A 20,958-nucleotide genomic window follows, 5' to 3' on the forward strand; every position below is an offset into this window, starting at 1 on the left:
CCCAATAGATATTAGCGCACAAAAAGTTTTTAAGACTTTAATCTAAACAAACGAGACTTGCAAAAATACACAGCCAACAGGAAATTACTATCTGCATTTGTACTACACTTAAATGATGCTTAGTTCTGGCTACCACGAGTGTAGATGTATTGACCGTTGTGGTGAACAATTTGACGGATAGCTCTGCGAGGCGGGTGAGTAGGGTTTCTAGGGATAGCAATAGACGCACCCCTCTCTGTGAAGGTGGCGGATGGCGATACGGGCAAGAGAGCCGTTGATCTTCATACGGTCAATGAGGGTGGATTGAGAAATCATCTTGAAAGTTGGGACTTCCTTGAGGATTCTATCGTAAGTTGGTCTGTCGAGGACAACAGCGTTTTGAGCCTTGTCCTTGACCTTGCCCTTGGACCACTTCTTCTTTGATTTGGCTCCACCCTTGCCGGCTGATGGGTTAGCTGCAGATGCTGCCTAAAGGAGTGTTAGAGCAAGTTCAAGCTGAGTGGTGGATACACGCCTTCTTTGCCACTATTGCCCTTGTTAGTCTCTGCTTATTGTGCTGTAAATTTTGTACTCACTACTGTGTCGCTGAAGAAAGGCAATTCGCTGTGGAAGAAATGAAATGGTTGCGAAAAAAATTTATTCCAAGTCAAGGTGAAATAAGAGCGAGGCATATCGATTTCTGAGATTATTCTCTGTGTATTTGTGTACTTGTTCTTTCAATCTGCCTCGCTGGGCTTGTCTTCTCTTTACTTCTTCAGCATATACTCTACTTGCGGCGAGTAATGCCTTTTTGAAGCTATTTGAAGACTTTTGAAAGTTATTTAGCTATCTATTTGTGCTTATCTTGGGTCGTCTACAAGTATCAGTCCTTATTCGTCATTTAAGCGAGATTAAGCAGCCACAGAAGGCAGTGAAATCGTACAAACAGTGATACTCACAAACACTCCCTATGAATCCCTAATTGTTGTCTTTTGACCACTTGCTGCTATCTATGACGTTAAAACTCCCATTCTCCCTGACGTCCATCTTCTAAGCCCTCAATACAAAGAATCGCCAGGAATTCTCACCGTATAATGTCCTCATCTCCATCGCCACCGCCGCTGCCACCTGCACCTTCACGCAGGCTGCGTTCGAAACGCAGTGGCGCAGATAGCAGAGTCACAATGGTTGAATTCGAGCCAGAAGAGAAGACAGTGCCGTTAAAGAGATCAAAGTCATCAACATCAGCCGGATCAAAGACCAAGAAAATACAGAGGGAGTTGGATGTACCCCACGACACGCCACAGAATTGGGAGAGAGTGGGTTTACAGGATCTCTATTGAACCACCTTGAACAGTAATCTAGGTCTATAATCTTATCAAGGATATGCGCTCGCTGCACGTAGCCCCTGTCGATACACTCGGATGCGAGAGAGAACCCACTGAAGAATTAGACGCTCGTGTGGGTTACACCTCTGCAATGTCAACCGCTGCACTTTCTAACGTCACACAGACAAAGCGCTACCAAGTCCTCGTATCGCTCATGCTATCATCACAGACAAAAGGTTGCAGTTTTGGTTGTATTGCAAGCCAAATTAACGCTCTCAGCAGACCCAGTAACTTCAGAGGCTGTAGATAATCTTAGACATGTATTGGAAGGTGGCCTCACTCTCGAATCCGTCTTGGCTGCGACAGATAAACAAATACGTAAGCTGAAACAAGTCTATTATCACATTTGACGTTGTTTGTTGCTCTTTTTATACAGAGGATGCGATTGGTAAGGTGGGATTCTGGAGAAGAAAGACTGAGTGCGTTGGAATTGTTGGCTTGTTGCAAAATGAACTTGCTCATCAAAACACAGATACCTCAAGAAGGCTGCTGTCATGTTGAAAGACAAGTTCGACGGCGATGTACCGAAAGACATAGATGACCTATGTTCACTTCCTGGCGTTGGGTGGGTTGATTTGCGGTGAAAGTGTGTCGTTTATCTAACACTACCTCAAGTCCCAAGATGGGTTTCTTAGCACTGCAAGCAGCATGGAATCAGTGGGTGAACAGTAACCACATATATCTTCATCTTATAATGTTTAGAAATGATGGTATAGGTGTTGATGTGCACGTGCACCGTATTACAAACAGACTAGGCTGGCATAACCCGCCGACGACACAGGCAGAACAGACACGTCTAAATCTGCAGTCATGGTTGCCAAAAGAGCTGCATCGAGATATCAACAAGATGCTAGTTGGTTTTGGACAAGTAGGTTGATTGGTTGTACGCAACGTTAGCTCACATAACGACACCATATCAGACGATATGTCTACCAGTGGGACCAAAATGTCATGACTGCAAGCTGCCAGCGGAGGGATTGTGCCCTTCTGCTCGAAAAGTGGGACTGAAGAAGGGCAAGAGGGAATTGAAGCGGGAAGAAACGGTCGAGCAAGCAGAAGCTGCTGAAACCAAGAAAGGAGAGCAACTTGCCAAAGTGGAGGTTATTCTAGAAGGAGAGCATTAAATTGTAGATTAAATTGAAATGGAAGAATGTTTGCTGACTTAGCCTTCGTGCCAGCCAAAGGAGAAGAAGGAAAGAGAGAGAAAGAGGGAGAGAAAGATAGCTGCCATCATAATTCTAGTGCTATATAATTATATTTAGTACAAAATACCTTATGCGCCGCTCAGAACAAATTTTAGGGCTATCAAAAGCCGAGGAAACCCTAGCGAGGCTCTCAGGTTAACTCTACCACGGTCTATCGCAAGAGATTCCATCGACGGGATCCGTATAACGAATTTCTATTATAAATAATATAAATTCAAATAAAAACTCAAAAAATATCAATAAAAATGTCCCAAGCCCAAGTCCCATCTGAAGTACAAAGTGATGTACAAGCCCAAGCTGCTCCAGCGCCAGCTCCAGCACCGGCACCAGCTCCACAATCTGCTGATCAATCGAACAACGGTCCTCCTCAGTCTGCTTCATTATACGTCGGCGAATTAGATCCAACCGTCACTGAGGCAATGCTCTTCGAAATCTTCAACATGATTGGTCCAGTTGCCAGCATCCGTGTTTGCAGAGACGCTGTTACTAGACGCTCCCTCGGTTACGCTTACGTCAACTACCTCAACCTCCAAGACGGAGAGCGCGCACTTGAACAGCTCAACTACTCTCTTATCAAGAACAGAGCTTGTCGCATCATGTGGTCTCAACGTGATCCTGCCCTTCGTAAAACTGGCCAAGGCAACATCTTCATTAAAAACCTTGATGAGGCTATTGACAACAAGGTGCGTTTAATTGTGAAAATTCTCATAAAATTATCATCTAACACACCCACTCACAGGCTCTTCATGACACTTTCGCCGCCTTTGGTAACGTTCTCTCTTGCAAGGTTGCTACCGATGAGAATGGCAACTCTCGTGGTTACGGTTTTGTTCACTACGAGAACGGTGAATCTGCGTCTGCTGCTATTCAACACGTCAACGGTATGCTTCTTAATGACAAGAAGGTCTACGTTGGTCACCACGTCTCAAAGAAGGAACGTCAACAAAAGATTGATGAACAAAAGTCTCAATTCACCAACGTCTTTATTAAAAACCTTGATGTCTCTGTTGATGATGAAAAGTTCAAGCAAATCACTGAACCATTCGGTGAAATTCTTTCAGCAGTAGTTCAAAAGGATGAGCAAGGTAACTCACGTGGTTTCGGTTTCGTAAACTACAAGAACCACGAAGAGGCTGCAAAGGCTGTCGATTCGCTCAACCAAGTTGAAGTTGAAGGAAAGAGAATCTTTGCTGCTCGTGCTCAAAAGAAGACTGAACGTGAAGAAGAACTTCGTAGAAACTACGAACAAGCCAAGTTAGAAAAGATGGCTAAATACGCAGGAGTAAACTTATACGTTAAGAACTTGGATGATGACTTTGATGATGAAAGATTAGTTGGAGAATTTGAACCATTTGGTACTATCACATCCGCAAAGATAATGAAGGATGAAAAGGGTGCATCAAAGGGATTCGGATTTGTTTGTTTCTCTTCACCAGATGAAGCAACTAAAGCAGTTTCAGAATTATCAGGCAAGATGATTGGATCTAAACCACTTTACGTTTCATTAGCACAACGTAGAGATGTTAGACGCCAACAATTGGAGTCACAAATTGCTCAACGTAATCAATTAAGATTACAACACCAAGCTGCTGCAGGAGTACCAATCTCAGGATTCATGCCAGGTGCACCAATGTACTACCAACCACCACCAGGAGCTTACCCAGGAGGTAGATCAATGTATGGTCAACCAGGATTCGCTCCACCAAGACCAAGAGGTTATCCAGCAGGACAACAAGTTCCAGGTATGCCAATTCCATCACCATATGGACCACCACCACAAGGTTACATGCCAACGAATTACAGACCAGCAAGACCAGCACGTACGAACGGAGCACAAGTCCAAGGTGGATCACCAGCACCAAACGTTAGACCAGCAGTGCCAGCTGGTGGACCAGGACCAGGACCAAGACCAGCAGGTGTACCAGTCAGACCAGCACAAGGTGGTAAACCAGCTAAGCAAGAAGGTGGAGGACAAATTTCTGCATCAGTATTGGCGAATGCACCACCTGCAGAGCAAAAGCAAATGCTTGGTGAAGCGCTCTACCCAAAGATCTTCAACGTGCAACCAGAGTTGGCTGGTAAGATAACAGGAATGTTATTAGAAATGGAGAACTCTGAGTTACTCTTCTTATTGGAGAATGAAGACGCAATGAAGAGCAAGGTTGATGAAGCGATTGCAGTACTTAACGAGTACCAAGATGAAGACGCAGCAGAAGGTGCCGGTACCGGTGCTGGTGCTGAGCCAACGTCAACTGCTTAATCGACAAGGTAGCTCATCATAGCGTATATAGGCTTGGGACAGAAATTGTATTTAATTTCTTTTAATTTGAATTTATGTTACAGATTCTGTCAAATAGGGTTGTTGAGCTTATTTAACTTGATTAATAAGAAGATTTGTTCATAGTGTGAGTACAAAGAAAATCTTCTTACTTAGCGTAAGAGAAAACGTTACGAAGGACTAAATTAGTGGGATTGTGGTTAGATCAGCCTAAAGGGTAAAGATTAAATACTCACGACCTCTCTCTGTAGCGAGTCTGTTGATAGAATCATCTGCTTCACCCATAGCTCTAACGTCTCCACTCAAAGCAATGAATTCTCTGCCATCGGTCATTTTACCGTTAGCGTCAACTTGAGCAATTGAGATTTGAGTTGAGGTGTGATCCTTTGGTGTAATCAAACGACCAGTGGCATGGCACTTGCGTGGTACGTAAAGATCAACGAGTTCTCCCTTGTCGTTTTCTGTAGCGTGTGAGTTGTGTGCTTTTGTTTTTTTAGATTTTTATTCACCCATTTTTATACGCTGGTGAGTGTCCTGGGAGAAGACTACTTGGAGAAATATTTTAACTGACTGAAATCATAAAAATTTATATTTCTCCATTTGCTTTGTATTCCAATATAACCTTAAAAATGCACACTATATAACACTCCCCTCTTGCTCCTTCCACACCCAATCAATCTCAAACACTCGTCATACATCAATACATAGAAATTATATTTCTGTTCATCTATCTCATCCTCTATTCTGACCTTTACTCTTGAGCGGTGATTCCGCACTGCTTAGTTCTGCAACCGCCTTTTTCACGTTGCCTTTCTTGCTACCACGCAACACATTCTCAATAAAGAATTCACCAGCCTGTGTCATTAACCAATCAGTTAAATGATTCTACATAGAAACTGATTGAAACCCACCTTATATGAACTCCTCACCAATGGTCCTGACGCGACGTAGAGGAATCCCATTTCCTCTGCCACTCTCTTCCATTGCTCAAATTCATCCGGATGTACATATCGATCTACCTTCATGTGTCGCTTTGTTGGTCGCATATACTGTCCAAACGTTACGACATCCACATCCGCGTCTCTCAATCTACGCAAAGCATTAACAACCATCTCATCCGTTTCACCAACTCCGAGCATAATCGATGTTTTAGTCACTAATCCTTGCATTCCTTCAACTTTGGGATTGTTAAGTCCACCTCTCTCTTCTTTTGCGACTTGAAGCACTTTAAGCGACTGCTCGAAAGATGCTCTCCTGTCACGCACGAATGGCGTACACTCAGGCACTGTCTCAACATTGTGAGCGTAGACATCCAATCCACTCATCGCCAGTGTTTTGACTGAGTCCAAACTGCCGTGGAAATCTCCCGTCAGCGCCTCGACGAGCATATTAGGAGACTTTTGTTTAATTTTCATGATAGTGCTTGCGAAATGTTTGCTACCGCCATCAACGAGATCGTCTCTATCAACCGAGGTCAGTACGACATAACCAATGCCCCATCTACTGATAGCCTCAGCTGTGTTTTCAGGCTCGTGTGGGTCGAGTGGTGGAGGAGCCTTGCTTGTTTTAACAGAGCAAAATCTACAAGCACGTGTGCAAGTATCGCCCATAAGCATGATAGTAGCTGTAGCGTGAGCGCGTTCTTCTGCGTTATCTGAGGTGGAACCACCCCAGCATTCTCCAATATTTGGGCAACGAGCTTCTTCACATACTGTGTGCAATCCTAATCCTCTCAAATCGTTCTTAATTTTCTTGTACGATTTCGACGTTGGCACCGTAGCCCCGGGAGCGCTTCTTAACCAGTCTGGTAGACGTGGCTCGCCTGTTTTACCCAATTGCACACGTTCCTTGTCCTCCTTGTCTTCTTTGGCTGATTGGATGGCATCGTCGAGGTGCTCAGGCCCACGGATAAAGTCGTCTAAGCCGAGTCCATCATTCAGTTTACTCCGCACTCTACTAGCCACATTCTCTGTACTCGGTGTTTGGTTTCTGCTGTTGCTCGTCTGTGGCGATGTCGGTGAGTCCTTGTGCTGTGTGGCGAATGCTCTTGTAAATGCTCTTGTTAATGGCTGCGCTGCGTTAGCCGTGTGGTGGTGTACACGCCAGGCACCCACTCTTGCTCCTGCTGCCTGCTTTTGTATCAAACGCATCGTCAACGTCATGGTCTATTAGAAAGGACTTAAATCTCATCTTACAATTAATCTCAACTGGCTAAATTACAATTCTTCTATAAATTTATTAGTTCTTCCATCTGTTCCACTTGGTTAGCTATCCCTTTTCGTCCTCTCGTAAAATTTTCACTCACATTTTCACCGTACAGTCTCTGCCACCAGACACGACTTTATCAGCCACAAAGTCGACGCAGTATACTTCATCTGTATGTCCAGGAAGATCAACACGGATTTTGTTAGTCTTGAGATCCCATATCTGCATCCATCACGTCACGTCAGAAGTGTCTTCTCGATTGCAACCCACTCACCTTCAATGTCGAGTCCTTTGATGCCGAGATAAGCATGCGGCTGTCGGCTGACCAAGCGATACGATACACTGGTGCGACGTGTCCTCTGAGACTAGCGACAAATTTTCCGGTACGCCCATCCCACAACTTGATTCCGTTATCGAAACTAGCCGAAGCGATGAGACGAGAGTCAGGGGAGAAGACAACGTGGTTCACTTGTTTCTGGTGTCCTGTCAATCTCGCAATGCTCTTCTTTGAAGTGAGCGGGGACCACAGGTAGAGTGTATGATCGTCCGATCCGCTAATCACCAGCTCGGAGGCTCTCTTTACCAAGCCGTCATACCTCTCCTTAGCCATTTTGAGTGCCTCTTCGTCGCTGCTAGGTTTGGAACCCCGCCAGTCGAATGGGCCGGTACGCAGCACGAAATCAGTGGACAGGGCGAGAGTATTAACCCAGTGAGCATGTTCATTGAGCGATCTAATCAATTTCCCATCGCTGCTCCACACCTTGATGCTACGATCCTGACTAGCCGTATACAGCACGCCCTCGCCACTCCATTTCACTACATTAACCGACGCTGTGTGACCGCCGAGTGTGTACTCCAACCTACGCGTGTCGCTCGACCACACTTTAACCGTTGAGTCTTTGGAGGACGTTGCAAAGCGAGGGTTTTTCGCATTGAGGTGTGCGGGTTCCCACGCAATGCTAGTGACCCACTTAGTGTGTCCGGTGAGCGCTCCACCGATTGCGCTGCCTGTACGAGGATCCCAAAGACGCAAACTACCGTCTTTGCTGCCGGAAGCGAGCATTCTCTCACGAGGCTCCCACTCGACACAAAGAACGAAAGAAGGATGCCCAACAAGTGTATGCTTCGGCGTCTCAGTATTGAGGTCCCATAGACGTGCTGTGCAGTCTCCGCCACCTGTAGCGAGCATATTGCCCGTCGGGCTGAATGCGGCGCAGAGAATAGGCGACGAGTGACCTGAAAGCGTAGAAGAGCAGCGTGAAGCGGGCCTTACTCTAAACACCGCCTGTGGCTCACAGATTATTTTGAAGGTGTCTTCGGTTGATAAGCCATACGTTGTAATGCTCTTCTGAGAAAGCGCATCAGCTAGAATGTTGGTACTGATGGGCAACCTTGACGCTTTCAAGGCCTTTTCTTCAGGCTTCACGTTCTCGTTGATGTGCTCGACGTCTAAATGGAACGAAAACGGTACTGGATCGTCTGACTGTGAGGAGATGAGTATGGACACAGCACTCACACTAATCACTCACACTGCCTTTCAGCTGATTTACTAACACTTCTAGCGCTTCCCTGGGCGTATCTGCTGGAAGATTCACCGCTGGTCCCAAATTTGATCCGTCGTCAGCGGAAGTGAACTGGACAACAACCGATGGCGCATCAATCGCGCTGTCCTGCTTAGATTCCTCCTCGTGGGCCGTCTTGGCCTTCTTGCGGCGTGGGGGCGGGATAAGCGTGGCCATAGTTGATTGTCGAGAGAAGACAAGAGGAGACAAGTTCAGACCGTGGAAATCCAACTAATGTCATTAATATAGGCATGCAGTACGTGAATGATAGCAATTAAAGGAAATACAGTGGTGTTGGTCTCTTGAACGGAACTTTGTTGGTATCCTGCAATGTGTTTCAGTAAAGCAGCTACTGTCAAACAATCTACTCACTTGGGGCGCTGCTTCGAATGTTTTGTACACTTGTTCTCCACTCTCCTCTAGGTTGAGCACGCTAGCTACATTTCCACATCTGTTACCGTGTTATCTATCTGGCTATATCACAGTAGTGTGCACCCACCTGTAGCAGTAATTTGGTGCAGACCACACTGTAACAATCGAATTATCGAACATTATCTTGTATCCTTCCAAAACGAGTTGATGAGCGCGTGCTACCATTTGTTAGCGTAAACGAGCCATAAAAACCCAAACACACCAATCAAATCGAGGTCATTCGCGTGAACAAACTGTCGAACAACTTCAGAACCAAATAAGAATCCAGCGCCACGTGGACTGATATTCCAACTATCTATATCGTCTGGATCTGACCACAGTAGATCGCACATTGCACCGTCATGCGGCACCTCCTGTTTCCTATCGATTGAGCGTATCTTGCAGTGATATTAGGAATTGTTTAACAGCCATTTCAACAAGCTCACCTCATCGATCGTCTGTATCATAGGACTGAGACCGCCGTGAACGCAAAATGTCCTTCCATCAACAATCGCAGCGAGAGAAAGGTAATCAAACACTTCGCAGCAATACCGCCAGACATTAACATTGCCGTACTTTCTCAAACACTCATCATAAAACCCATAGACTTGAGTAATCTGCCGCGATTCGTGATTGCCTCGTATAAGCGTGATTCTGTCAGGGTAACGGACTTTCAGGGACAATAAGAGAAGGAACGTTTCGACAGAATAGAATCCTCTATCAACAAAGTCGCCCATGAAGAGGTAATTGGTTGATGGACACTGTCCGGCGATTTCGAACAATTCCATAAGATCCCAGAATTGACCGTGTATATCACCGCATATCTAAGTAAATATGAGCGTGTGTATCTTCTAGCACGCTTAACACACCGTAACAGGTGAATCAACGTATTGTACATTGGCTTCTTCGACGAGGATTTCACGCGCTTTGAGGCACAATTCCTTGACTTGAGATTCTGATATTGGCTCGCATTTCCTCAGCTGAGCGATTTGGGCGTCGATATCACCAGCGGACATTGATGGATGTAGAGAAGAACGGGGAGTGTGGGGGTGTATACGGGTCTATAGGGAATATATGGGAGTTAGACTTGTATTATATTTGATATCGACTGGTTACGATAGATCTGCGTAGCTCACCGCGGAATGTATCTGACAAGCATAGCAATTCTCGCAAGTCTGGAATTTCATCGACGAGGCAGGCGTGCGCTTTCTTGGGAGACTAGAGGATATTATATGCAGCTTCTAACTCTCTTTACTTGCACAGTTCATTATGCCGCATCGCTATACATCCAGCGCACCCGATGTGATCACGTCGACAGCCACGGAACAAAACTCCAGCAATTGCCATTCATTAGGCTTCGTTTTCGCCAATAAAGGCAGTGATAGTGACAGCAACAGTGACAGCAATAACAGTAGTCTGCAAAAGCCTAAGCCGTACTGCAGAACACCATCACAGCTTGCACATCAGCTTTTGTCCAGATCAGCTACTGTAAATGAAAGAGGAGCTTCTGAAGCATACGCCAAGCTCGATATACACAGGGAGCTGCAGCATCGTTTCAATCTTGGTCTCAACCGTTGTGAGACTTTTCTGGACAAGAGCAGCGATAATAAGTCCAATTTCTGGAATTCAATCAAGAGGAAAATGTCCATGACATCGCTCGCTTCGAACACCATTAGCTCTTTTAGTTCTGCTACAAAGAAGACAAAGAAATCCAGTTTCAGTTCACTCGAGCGGGAGAGTGAGAAGGAAAAGGATGAAAAATCTGAGCAGGTCAATGAGCACACAGAAACCCCAATCAACGGTCCAAAGAGGTCAGCTACTGTTTCCCACTCGATAGCCACACAAACTCGCAAACCCGTCCACAGGAAGAAGGTGGCAGCAGATGACACTGCCATAGACGGCTCTCAGCATAAGGCGAGACGCCCACCATCATCGCTGCTACTCGGTTTCTTCGATCCAGACCACGGCATCGCTATCGGTCGGTATAACATTTCCCCGAAGAAGACATTATCAAAAACGGAAAGAAAGAAGACGAGAAAAAAGGACAGCTGTGATTACTTCTATGAGCCTAACACAGCACTGGCTATTGGAAAATTCGACGACTGTGGCACTTTCCCTCAATCGCCGTTAAAATCACCATTATTTACGCAGAGGACGACGAAACACAAAGACCTATCCAATTCAAACGTACACATTGAGGAGACGTTGCCACTGTGCGAGTCAGAACCAAAAGGGCCAAGAATCAGACGCAAATTTGCGATGAAAGTCAAGCAAACTGAGACAGAGGAGATGGTGCCACCAGCTTCTAAGAGAATTAAGATGCGCAATAAGTTAGCAAAGTCAAAACAAAGCAAGACATACAAACGTCTCAACAGAATACTCAACATTTGTGCGTGTAGGTGCTCAAAGCTTGAGTAAAAGCGATATCAATACAACTTATACACATAAACACTCATTACATCATTCAAGCATCATATATTATACTTCTCTTTGTAACACACTATCATTTCATTCCTCTAAATTTTTCACGGCAAACGGTCATCATCTATTCTGCAAAGCGACGAGATAGCAGCATGACAAAGCCAAAGAAAGGAGATGATGATATTGAGTGCTTATTGTTCCGCTCATCTCCTGCTAATGTTGCCAAACAGTCGAGACCAAAGTTGTCGAGTATCTCAAGAAGCGCAATAGGCCTTATTCAGCGAGTATGTCATGCGAGAACTATTTGGCTGTTCGACTGAGCCCGCTATAGGCGACATCTCTACTAATCTCGGCCAAAGCGTCAGCAAGCTCGCCACTCAGAAAGTTCTTGTCGCGTGCGCAGAGAGAGGCGTAATCACATCCAAAGCCTATGGTGGGATCTGCGGCGAGGTACTCTCTCAAAGCTCACTCAATTCGCACAGGGAAGCAAACAGTTTTTGTCGCCAATCAGAATGACGACACCAACGCAATCTCACCAGAAGATTTGGCAGCGCTGGTGGAGAATAACGATCACTTGAGAAAAGAGCACCAAAGTTTGAATGAACAGATCGCGCACTACAACAAAGGCAAGTGTACCTGGAAGTGATCGAATCTTGCTGACGTGAGCGGCTAGAAATAAACGTGATGAAAAAGCTACCAGCATTCAATGAGCTGCCTAGTCTTATCGGTGCACATAAGAAGCGTATAGGCGAACTCGACCTGCAAATAGCCGACGTCAAAGACTTCAACGATCAAGTTTCTCAACAAGAGACGGCCAAAGTGGAAAAGGAGTTTATCAAGTGGAAAAAGCTGTACAAGAAGCGCATGAGGAAGTACAGTGACGTCCGCGATGCCCTCTGCGGTGAAGAAGCCACCAAGGAAGACGTAACCAAGATGGACGAAGAGCTGGGCTTGGATGAGCTTGACGATGACTGCAAGATGCTGCTGGCGTTGATGTGAAATGAACCTATGTGAGTCATGACAGGCACGCCAACCTTAATTAAGTGCAAATCTGAGCGTTCGGCATCTCGAAATGAAGAATGTAAATAAGACATGGAAAAACTGTATTGGTAGAGCTATATGAATGCACTGGCCTTAATGAGCTAGTTCTTACCGGTGAAATAACATATCCTGACACCTCCACATTTCAATACTCGGAATCGATCATGTGTTTGCTTCCTCGCAGTCATCCACGATGGACGATATCCAGTCCGCTGAAATATCGCTCAATGCGGTCATAGCAGTGTTCGCAGTCATCGCTGGATTCGTTGTACACCAAAAATACAACAAGGTGTCACTTCCAACGACGGAGGAATACGTCCACAACGATACTCCCATTAAACCTAACGAGTACAAGCATAAAAACAGATACCTGGACTATCTTCTATTCGCTGGACTACTTGCCGGCTTGGGTTCCTATAGCTGTGAATTCGGTTACGCTGTGATGGAGAATGATAATGTTGCATTGAGTCTGATGGGATTCTCTCAATACGTCGTCTTTCTCTGCATGGCTTATGCAGGATTAGAGTGCTTCGCGCAAAACTACCTTCTAGCCATCACCACTGCACTCAGCTTGCTCGTAAATACAGTCGTATATCTCCATCCCAAGTCGTCGTCGAGTCCAGTACCACTTTTAGCGACGGCTACTATGGTTTTCGCTGTGATAAACAAGAGACCTGGTCCTGATACTATCCACAAACCAATGTACCCTCACAGGAATGACGTACTGCCATCCAAGGTCTGCCAGTCGACCAATGGATCTATCTTCGACACTCTCTTCTTCACGTATGCAACACCTATTGTGCGAATGGGATATGAAATGCCCTCATCTATGGGTATAGACAATCTACCATTCGTACCACCTTACCTGCGTGCAAGGGCTCTTTTCGAAGGTATCAGAAGAGTGATGGTATTCAAACCATTGCCAAAGTATCACAAAAACTCAGACGTCAGCGCTACGCCGCTGTTCATGAACATACTAAGGGCTAACAAGTACCAGGTTAGCATGCTCGTTGGTCTCTCGCTTCTCATTGCCAGCTTGTACTACACGCCGGCAATCTTCCTCAAAAAGCTCCTTTCATCTATCGAGGACAAGGAGAGCGCGTCTTGGCAATGGTACTATGCTATGTGCTTGTTCTTTAGTTCGATTGTCTTGTCCTTGTTTTCAGGTCAGGTATGGTCATTCGCAGCTACACAGTTCGTCGGCCGTATTCGCACTCAGCTCAACTCGCTTTTGTTTGCGAAAACACTCTCGAAGAAGGATATATCAGTAGCATCGAATAATGAGGATGATGACGACGACATTGCAGTCAAGTCCAAGTCGCAGGTTATGACTCTAATGACTGTCGACGCTGATAGGATAAGTCAGTCTAGTATTATGGTATTCACTCTTATGGACGCTCCTATTGAATTAGCCGTCGGTTCTGTCTTCCTCTACACGCTTTTGGGTCATTCAGCTCTCGTTGGTCTGCTCGTTATTGTTTTGTTCTTGCCGCTTAATCACTACTCTGGCAAATTTGTCGTCAGAGCACAAGACAATCTCATGGTGGGTTGGCATTCTATTCTGCTTGACTAGTTCGTACTTACCTTTTCAACAGGAAGCACGTGATCACAGAACAAGTATAATGAATGAAATACTATCCTCAATTCGCATTATCAAGCTTAGTGGCAGTGAGCGTAGAATAATGTCACGCGTTTTTGGCGTCAGAAGAGCAGAGCTATATCAGCAGAAGCTCAACTATCTCATAGAAGTTGCATTCAACCTTATTTGGGACTCGTCGCCATTTCTAGTCTCATTGACTGCATTCATGCACTATACACTCTACAGAAGACTACCACTTACGCCAGCAATTGCATTTGCCAGTGTATCGGTATTCAACGAAATGCAATTTGCCCTGAACGGTCTACCAGAATGTTTTATAGGATTCTTGCAGACATTTGTTTCAGTGCGCCGCATTGCATCTTACCTCTCCAGTCAAGACGTCGATAACGTCTGCCACCCGGGCTCTTTCATCCAGGTATCAAATGATGCACACATGATCCTGCGTCAAACCTCGTTCGCATGGCCAACAGTAAACACCAATAAGGGGATCGACGATGGTGATGTGTTTACACTCCACAGCATCGATTTCGAAGCTATGCCGGGACAGCTGTCGCTTGTGTGCGGTAAGTTGGGCTCCGGTAAGACACTGTTCCTCAACGGATTACTTGGTGAGGCTGATCTCGTTGGTGGGTCACTGCGTGTCCCAAGATCTGACTTCCACATCATGGAACATTTCCCTCAGGAAAAGCCAACGATGAATGAATGGCTGGTTGATTCAATGACAGCATATGCTCCTCAGACACCTTGGTTGATGAATGCTAGTGTAAAGGACAACATCATTTTCTACCATCCGTTTGATGCCAAAAGGTACGAGGAGGTACTGAACGCTTGTTCGCTCAAAAACGATTTGGAGTATATGGAAGATGGAGACCAGACTGAGATCGGTGAACAGGGGTGAGTTTGCTGCGTTGCAATCACGGCTAGAATGCTGACCACTTCTAAAGACTCAATCTTTCCGGTGGCCAGAAGGCTAGGGTGTCTCTTGCAAGAGCAGTTTACTCTCGTGCTACCACTCTTCTGTTGGACGACGTACTCTCGGCTGTGGATTCACACACCTCTGCTTGGATATTCGAGAAGTGTATTAAAGGCCCGCTGCTCGCTGAGCGTAATGTCATTCTCGTCTCACATCACATCCAACTCATCGGACAGGCTGCAGACAACATAATTGCCTTTGACAACGGAGAAGTCATCTTCAGTGGTACAACTGCTGAGTTCGATGAGAGCGAAGTAAAGCCAACGTTGATTTCTTCGATAATGACGGACGACGAAGAGGCAATGGCTGAGGTTGAAGCAGCAACCTCGCCGCCCAGCAGCGGAACGGAAACGGAAGGGTCAGACGCCGACAGTGAAACGACAATTGGAGCGGAGAAAGTGAATGAAAAAGAAAGAAGCGTGACGCCTTCATCACCACAGGACTTTTCACCAGCTCAAAATAGCACGCCTCCAAAGATTGACAAGGCACCAAGGAAGCTTGTCCAAGATGAAGGTAGAGCAGTAGGACGCGTCTCGAAAGAGGTGTACATGACATTACTAAAGAACATGGGTGGATCTTTCTACTGGACAATCTTCACTTCCCTCTTCGTCCTCGCCGCCTTCTCTCCCGTGGTCGAGAACTGGATCTTGTCACAATGGTCACAGTCATACTTGAATGGTTTGGTGTCTAAGAGTGCAACGTTGAGATGGATTACCATTTACGGTGGGGTTATCATGATTGGTATAGTCGTCGGTTCGTTGAGATGGCTCGTGCTCTATCTTGGTTCTATCAAGGCAAGTCGCCGTATCCATGACAATATGCTCGAGAGTTGCATGCGTGCGCCTTTGCGTTTTTACGATACAGTGTCGAAGGGACGTCTTCTGAATCGGTTCGGTAAGGATTTGGAGGGTATAGATTCATCATTAGCCGACAATTTCGGGAGATCTATCGTCAATGCTCTCGGAATAATTGCTTCGTTTATCTCTGTGATGCTTATCGGTGGATTACCCGCCATCGCCGCTCTTAGTGTGTTATCAGTGCTGTACTACCAAGTTGGAAAGATGTACAACACAGCATCCCGCGAGCTACGTCGTATTGAATCAGTGTTCAAGTCACCAGTATACAGTCTCTACGCTGAGACTATCTCGGGAGTGGCCACTATACGTGCATTCGGTAATGGTCTAATAATGTCGGAGATGCTCGAAAAGATCGACAATGCTAACAAACCTTGGTATTGGTTGTGGACATTATCGAGATGGTTGAGTGGACGTTTCAATTTCTTTAGCTCATGCTTGATTGGAGCTACTGCAATCGGAATTGTTGCTGCGGGTGATATCAATGCTAGTTATGCAGGTTTTGCATTGGCATTTGCGATGACCGTATCTCAGAACCTCATCTTGGCTGTCAGACGTCTTACCAGCTTGGAGCAGTCAATGGTCGCGCTTGAAAGAGTGAAGGAGTACTCAGAGCTACCATCGGAGGCTGCTGAGATAACGAAACCACGTCCACCAGCAGCTTGGCCACACCAGGGTAATGTGAGGTTTGAAGATTTCAACCTAAGCTACGCACCGGAATTGCCTCTGGTATTGAAGGATATCAATCTCGATGTCAACGGTCGTAGCAAAGTCGGTATCGTTGGTCCAACAGGATGCGGGAAGGTGAGTGTGATTATTTTGTGGAGTGGATAGAGTAAGTGGATACTAACATACACACTCAGTCGACACTCGCAAGTGCTTTCTTTAGATTTACTGAGGCTGCTTCTGGTAGGCTGCTGATTGATGGGATTGACGTGTCTACTCTCGGACTGACAGACTTGCGAACGAGATTACAGATAGTACCGCAAGGTAGGTTGGTTGTTTTTCTCGGGTTGCAATCACTAATTACGTGTGTTACATGCAGACCCGACCATCATGTCAGGCACGCTGAGAGAAGCGCTGGATGTGTACAACGAGTTCAGCGACGAAGAGATACTCGATGCACTCCGTCGTGTGCAACTTATTCGAGGCGCTGGTAGTGACAGTGAGTCGGAAGTGTCAAACACTCGGGAAAACAAAAATACGTTCGTTAATTTGAACAGCAAGGTGGATGAGAATGGATCCAACCTGAGTAGTGGAGAACGACAACTGATGGTTATCACAAAAGCCATCCTTAATAGGAGCAAAGTGATTATATTCGACGAGTCGACATCTGCTGTTGACTATAAGACGGATGAGCTCATACAAACGACGATCAGGGAGGAGTTCACGAACAGTACGATATTCACGATCGCGCATAGATTGCGCACCGTGATAGATTACGATGTCATTGCTGTTATGGATAGTGGACGGATAGTGGAGCTTGGTTCACCGGCTCAACTGCTCAATAAACAGAGCAGGTTTATGGAGATGTGCAAGGCCACTGGGAAACAGGAGTACAGTACATTGAAGAAAATGGCGAATGACAAGTGAAAAGGACATTGCATACTTAAACATATACATACATACAATAGAGGAAATTCGTATTCAAACCCGCAAAATTGATTGAGTAAACTATTGATCATAATTACAACATATAATACACGCAGTATAAATAGCTTTTTGAATTAAATAAGACGTAATTAGTGAGAATGCCAGCTTCTCGGGTGGTCGTGAGGGGTACGGGTGGAGATAGAGTACAGCAGATCCAGTCTGGAGTGTTAGATAAAGTTGAGTATTGAGTGTTTTAAGCTACGTGTTTCAAATCTACTGATTTGCTCTCAGTGTAGCTTTTCGAAGCTCGTAGAGCATAGTGTCACCCCACAGCCAGCCGCCTGGGAGCATTGAGGGGTGAAGTTGATCGATTTGGTGAGCATGCTGGCCGAACCTAGTCGGGGAGTTAGAAAGCGACGAAAAGACAGTGGCAACGCACATAAGACGACCCCACTCATTCAAGCCAACACCATCAAACTCCTCTTTTTGCAAAACGTACCTGGCAGCCTGGTCTAGTTGAAACAGGCGATTCAAGTGAAAATACGGTTTGTCTTGGTAGAGACGCTCCTGTTCGAGTCTGGCCATTTTAGCGTGAGTGTTGATATCAGTGTTGATGCTCCGGCCAATCCAGTCGATCCAGTCGAGTTTATGGTTAGATTCGGACGGGTAGTGGCAAGTGCGCCAAACAAGTTGTGCGCTTGGGAAAATTGACTGGGTTGCAGAGAGCATCTCACTCATTCTGTCCATATAAAAGGCTAGTCTGTCTCCAGACAAGTCTGTCATGGTGGACTTGTCGTCTTCTATGTCGATACGCGCGAAGCGGGCTAGATCCCATAACGAGCTGCTCACTTCGACGAGGTCTGGCTGGCGTAGGGTATGTGCAGCTCTGGTTTCCTTCTCGCTTTCGCCCTCACTCCGACTCTCACCCTCGTTTGTATTCGACATGGATATCCGGTCGAGGATGTTGCGCCCGTGCACTATCAATCTGTCTTCGTAGTTGTTGGGAGGATTGTACTGCTCCTTAGATGCAAAAAAAGCGTCAGTATCCATCCCGAAATGGAAAGACTGGATGAGCATGAGGTCGATGGAGGGTATGTAGCAAATGTTTGGCAGGCTGCTTTCGCGGGGGGCTCTTTTGCCATGTGAGTGTGATTTTGATTGTGAAAGGTTATATTTTTGCGCCTCTCCTTCCCCCGCAAAAGGCGACCACGGATGGTCATCGCCCAAGTTGACAACGTCCTCGCCAAGCAAGTTGCAAAAGTACTTTACAGTCTCGCGTGCGATAGAGTCGCCCATGATGAGGATTGTTTTGTTGTGGGCGAAGGAGGTGTCTGTGTGAGAGTGTGAGAGTGTATCACCACTAATTTGCGCCGCTAAAGAAGCCATTAGGCGTGGTGGCTGGCAGCTGCTATCGAAAGGCACCCAGTTGTTCTCTTCCCGGTGGGTGAGGTTGACGTGAAGAGTGCCAAGTTGGGAGAATGGGTTTGAGCAGGTGTGCTGGGTGTTCTGCGTATTCTGCGTATTCTGCCGCTCTCCCACTCCACCTATATCCACTTCCACACCACCTATTGTCCGCGTATAATGCTGGCCGTCGATTCCGCTCAAACTCCCCCAGTAGACAGAAGCAACTATCCAAATCACGGCGATTGAGATGGACAAACTAACAAATCTGATCCTTCTACTTCCACAAATAATTGGTAGAACTGATTTATTCGGTTGCTGTGTCTCCGCCAGTGTCGCGGTCATTGTGATTGTTTGTAAAAAACAAGTGGACAAGGCGCGGGGAACAAGGGGAGAATCTGGGGTGCAGTCACTTGAATCTACTGTGAACATTGATTATTTATTAGGTGATCGGAATGCATATGTGCTTATTCAATGGTTTGTTCAGATTTATTTAAATTTGAGAGCCAATTTTCGCGTGATCTTTGTGCTGCATTCCCCTGTTGTCGTGCGTCATATAAAGCACAGGTATGGTAATATTTGTAAAGTGTTGAATATTAAATAATAATACATGAACAATCTCCCTTTCTAACTGCCTCACATTCCAAAGTAGAGACACAAAGTAGAGACATCCTAAAGACATCTAATAAAACCCGATAAATACGTCATAAATCTTTCTATTTTATTATATACATCAATTATTGATCGAACAAACAGAATTCTGTCTCGTTAATTGTCCTTCAGAGCATCCCCTACTAGCCACATCATCAGCTTCAACTTCGATGGTGACGTGGCTGATACCGAACCCAGCCAAACACTGACGCATCTCTCTCTCCACAGTGTGCCATTGCGTGAGAGTGAGTGAGGAAGGTACTCTAACATGCAGCGTAGCCAGAAGATCTGTTTGTGAGAGATGCCAGATATGGTGATCGTGGATGCTAACTACGTTTGGAAGGGAGAGTAAATCACTCTCTATAGCCTGCAAATCGAGATATTTGGGTGCGACTTCCAACAATATCCTTGCTGTTTTCAACGTGAGTGGTATCGCTGATGCAAATATGATTATGGATATAATCAGTGAAGCTGCAGGATCTGCATAGAATCTATTTTCCGATTTCAACTTCAAGATGAGTACACCGACTACTATAACACCAATGTTGTTTATAGCGTCACCTACAACATGCACAAATACACCAAACATACCCAAATCGCCATGTGGATCGATTGGTGGTGGTAGTCTGACGTGATTATGCATGTGGTGGAGAGAGTTTTCGTTATCGTGAGAATTTTCGTCGTTGTGGGAGTGTGAGTGTGAGTGTGAGTGTTCATGATCATCATCATGCGAGTGTCTAGATAGTAAACCCTCCTCTTCGTCGGAGTTTGAGTGTGAGTGTTCGTGTTTACCATGTGAATGACCATGTCCGCCGTGTCCATGGTCGTGTACGAAAGCAGCTGAAATGATATTCAACACCAAACCAACGCCACCTAATGAAATAACAGCGATAGGCTGATCGACGCTTTCTGGGTTAAAGAAGCGTTCAATCGATTGAAGGAAGATGGAGAGTGCGAGACCGAGGAGGAAAACGCCGTTGAAGAAGGCGCCGACAAGTCTATGTGGATTGTTAGATGGGATAATTGATAGATCCCAACATACTCAGCTCTATGCCATCCGTATGTCCATCCAGGCAATCTTCTGCCGTGTTCGCGGAGGTAAGCGGCAGTGAAAGCGATGACATATGCAACTAGATCCGATAGGTAGTGGAAGCTATCCGCAATCAAAGCTAATGAACGCGTTCTCAATCCCACTATGATTTGGTTAGTGGGCTATCACCACGCACTGCGCCCACCTACCAACTAACTCCGAAACAAAGAATACGCAACTGATCCCGAGGACTATCCCGAAGCGTGTTGTGCTATATCCTGTCAGTCATGTTCCTGTATCATATATACTCCTCACTTCTTCATCGTCGTAACTCAACGATGATTTTTTCTACACGCGCAAATATCA

General features: G+C 45.8%; 11 protein-coding genes across 11 annotated transcripts; 5 read left to right on the forward strand and 6 right to left on the reverse strand.

Moving 5' to 3' along the window:
• Positions 1 to 119: 119 nt before the first annotated feature.
• J056_002440 (40S ribosomal protein S25-A) lies at positions 120 to 671 on the reverse strand (the record flags this gene model as incomplete). The annotated part of the gene is made up of 3 exons (XM_009271705.1): positions 120 to 183; positions 230 to 468; positions 576 to 671. 3 exons carry the CDS (start codon positions 669 to 671, stop codon positions 120 to 122), a joined length of 399 nt encoding a protein of 132 aa, XP_009269980.1.
• Positions 672 to 1,073: 402 nt separating this feature from the next.
• J056_002441 (Endonuclease III-like protein) lies at positions 1,074 to 2,491 on the forward strand (the record flags this gene model as incomplete). The annotated part of the gene is made up of 9 exons (XM_009271706.1): positions 1,074 to 1,298; positions 1,345 to 1,440; positions 1,492 to 1,543; positions 1,590 to 1,685; positions 1,744 to 1,786; positions 1,840 to 1,932; positions 1,983 to 2,024; positions 2,070 to 2,235; positions 2,288 to 2,491. 9 exons carry the CDS (start codon positions 1,074 to 1,076, stop codon positions 2,489 to 2,491), a joined length of 1,017 nt encoding a protein of 338 aa, XP_009269981.1.
• A 326-nt stretch (positions 2,492 to 2,817) lies between these two features.
• On the forward strand, positions 2,818 to 4,832 carry J056_002442 (Polyadenylate-binding protein, cytoplasmic and nuclear; the record flags this gene model as incomplete). Its single annotated transcript, XM_009271707.1, has 2 exons — positions 2,818 to 3,255; positions 3,312 to 4,832. 2 exons carry the CDS (start codon positions 2,818 to 2,820, stop codon positions 4,830 to 4,832), a joined length of 1,959 nt encoding a protein of 652 aa, XP_009269982.1.
• A 166-nt stretch (positions 4,833 to 4,998) lies between these two features.
• J056_002443 (uncharacterized protein) lies at positions 4,999 to 7,012 on the reverse strand (the record flags this gene model as incomplete). Its single annotated transcript, XM_009271708.1, has 5 exons — positions 4,999 to 5,030; positions 5,087 to 5,311; positions 5,600 to 5,705; positions 5,762 to 6,919; positions 6,965 to 7,012. The coding sequence occupies 5 exons, from the start codon at positions 7,010 to 7,012 to the stop codon at positions 4,999 to 5,001; spliced, it is 1,569 nt and encodes a 522-aa protein (XP_009269983.1).
• A 76-nt stretch (positions 7,013 to 7,088) lies between these two features.
• Positions 7,089 to 8,794, reverse strand: J056_002444 (Ribosome assembly protein 4; the record flags this gene model as incomplete). The annotated part of the gene is made up of 4 exons (XM_009271709.1): positions 7,089 to 7,101; positions 7,156 to 7,277; positions 7,330 to 8,538; positions 8,585 to 8,794. The coding sequence occupies 4 exons, from the start codon at positions 8,792 to 8,794 to the stop codon at positions 7,089 to 7,091; spliced, it is 1,554 nt and encodes a 517-aa protein (XP_009269984.1).
• Positions 8,795 to 8,891: 97 nt separating this feature from the next.
• J056_002445 (Serine/threonine-protein phosphatase PP-X-like protein 4) lies at positions 8,892 to 10,044 on the reverse strand (the record flags this gene model as incomplete). The annotated part of the gene is made up of 6 exons (XM_009271710.1): positions 8,892 to 8,942; positions 8,990 to 9,068; positions 9,117 to 9,207; positions 9,252 to 9,426; positions 9,475 to 9,852; positions 9,898 to 10,044. 6 exons carry the CDS (start codon positions 10,042 to 10,044, stop codon positions 8,892 to 8,894), a joined length of 921 nt encoding a protein of 306 aa, XP_009269985.1.
• A 253-nt stretch (positions 10,045 to 10,297) lies between these two features.
• J056_002446 (pairing-like protein 2) lies at positions 10,298 to 12,095 on the forward strand (the record flags this gene model as incomplete). The annotated part of the gene is made up of 4 exons (XM_009271711.1): positions 10,298 to 11,417; positions 11,680 to 11,733; positions 11,781 to 11,882; positions 11,932 to 12,095. The coding sequence occupies 4 exons, from the start codon at positions 10,298 to 10,300 to the stop codon at positions 12,093 to 12,095; spliced, it is 1,440 nt and encodes a 479-aa protein (XP_009269986.1).
• A 38-nt stretch (positions 12,096 to 12,133) lies between these two features.
• J056_002447 (uncharacterized protein) lies at positions 12,134 to 12,448 on the forward strand (the record flags this gene model as incomplete). Its single annotated transcript, XM_009271712.1, has 1 exon — positions 12,134 to 12,448. The coding sequence occupies one exon, from the start codon at positions 12,134 to 12,136 to the stop codon at positions 12,446 to 12,448; it is 315 nt and encodes a 104-aa protein (XP_009269987.1).
• Positions 12,449 to 12,683: 235 nt separating this feature from the next.
• On the forward strand, positions 12,684 to 17,510 carry J056_002448 (ATP-dependent bile acid permease; the record flags this gene model as incomplete). Its single annotated transcript, XM_009271713.1, has 5 exons — positions 12,684 to 14,033; positions 14,086 to 14,984; positions 15,035 to 16,721; positions 16,781 to 16,907; positions 16,963 to 17,510. 5 exons carry the CDS (start codon positions 12,684 to 12,686, stop codon positions 17,508 to 17,510), a joined length of 4,611 nt encoding a protein of 1,536 aa, XP_009269988.1.
• Positions 17,511 to 17,783: 273 nt separating this feature from the next.
• Positions 17,784 to 19,256, reverse strand: J056_002449 (uncharacterized protein; the record flags this gene model as incomplete). Its single annotated transcript, XM_009271714.1, has 2 exons — positions 17,784 to 17,904; positions 17,950 to 19,256. The coding sequence occupies 2 exons, from the start codon at positions 19,254 to 19,256 to the stop codon at positions 17,784 to 17,786; spliced, it is 1,428 nt and encodes a 475-aa protein (XP_009269989.1).
• A 388-nt stretch (positions 19,257 to 19,644) lies between these two features.
• Positions 19,645 to 20,915, reverse strand: J056_002450 (Zinc homeostasis factor 1; the record flags this gene model as incomplete). Its single annotated transcript, XM_009271715.1, has 4 exons — positions 19,645 to 20,560; positions 20,605 to 20,755; positions 20,802 to 20,863; positions 20,908 to 20,915. 4 exons carry the CDS (start codon positions 20,913 to 20,915, stop codon positions 19,645 to 19,647), a joined length of 1,137 nt encoding a protein of 378 aa, XP_009269990.1.
• Between the last annotated feature and the right edge of the window lie 43 nt (positions 20,916 to 20,958).

Source organism: Wallemia ichthyophaga (assembly GCF_000400465.1).
Source record: "Wallemia ichthyophaga EXF-994 unplaced genomic scaffold scaffold21, whole genome shotgun sequence".
NCBI classification, from domain to species: Eukaryota; Fungi; Basidiomycota; class Wallemiomycetes; order Wallemiales; family Wallemiaceae; genus Wallemia; species Wallemia ichthyophaga.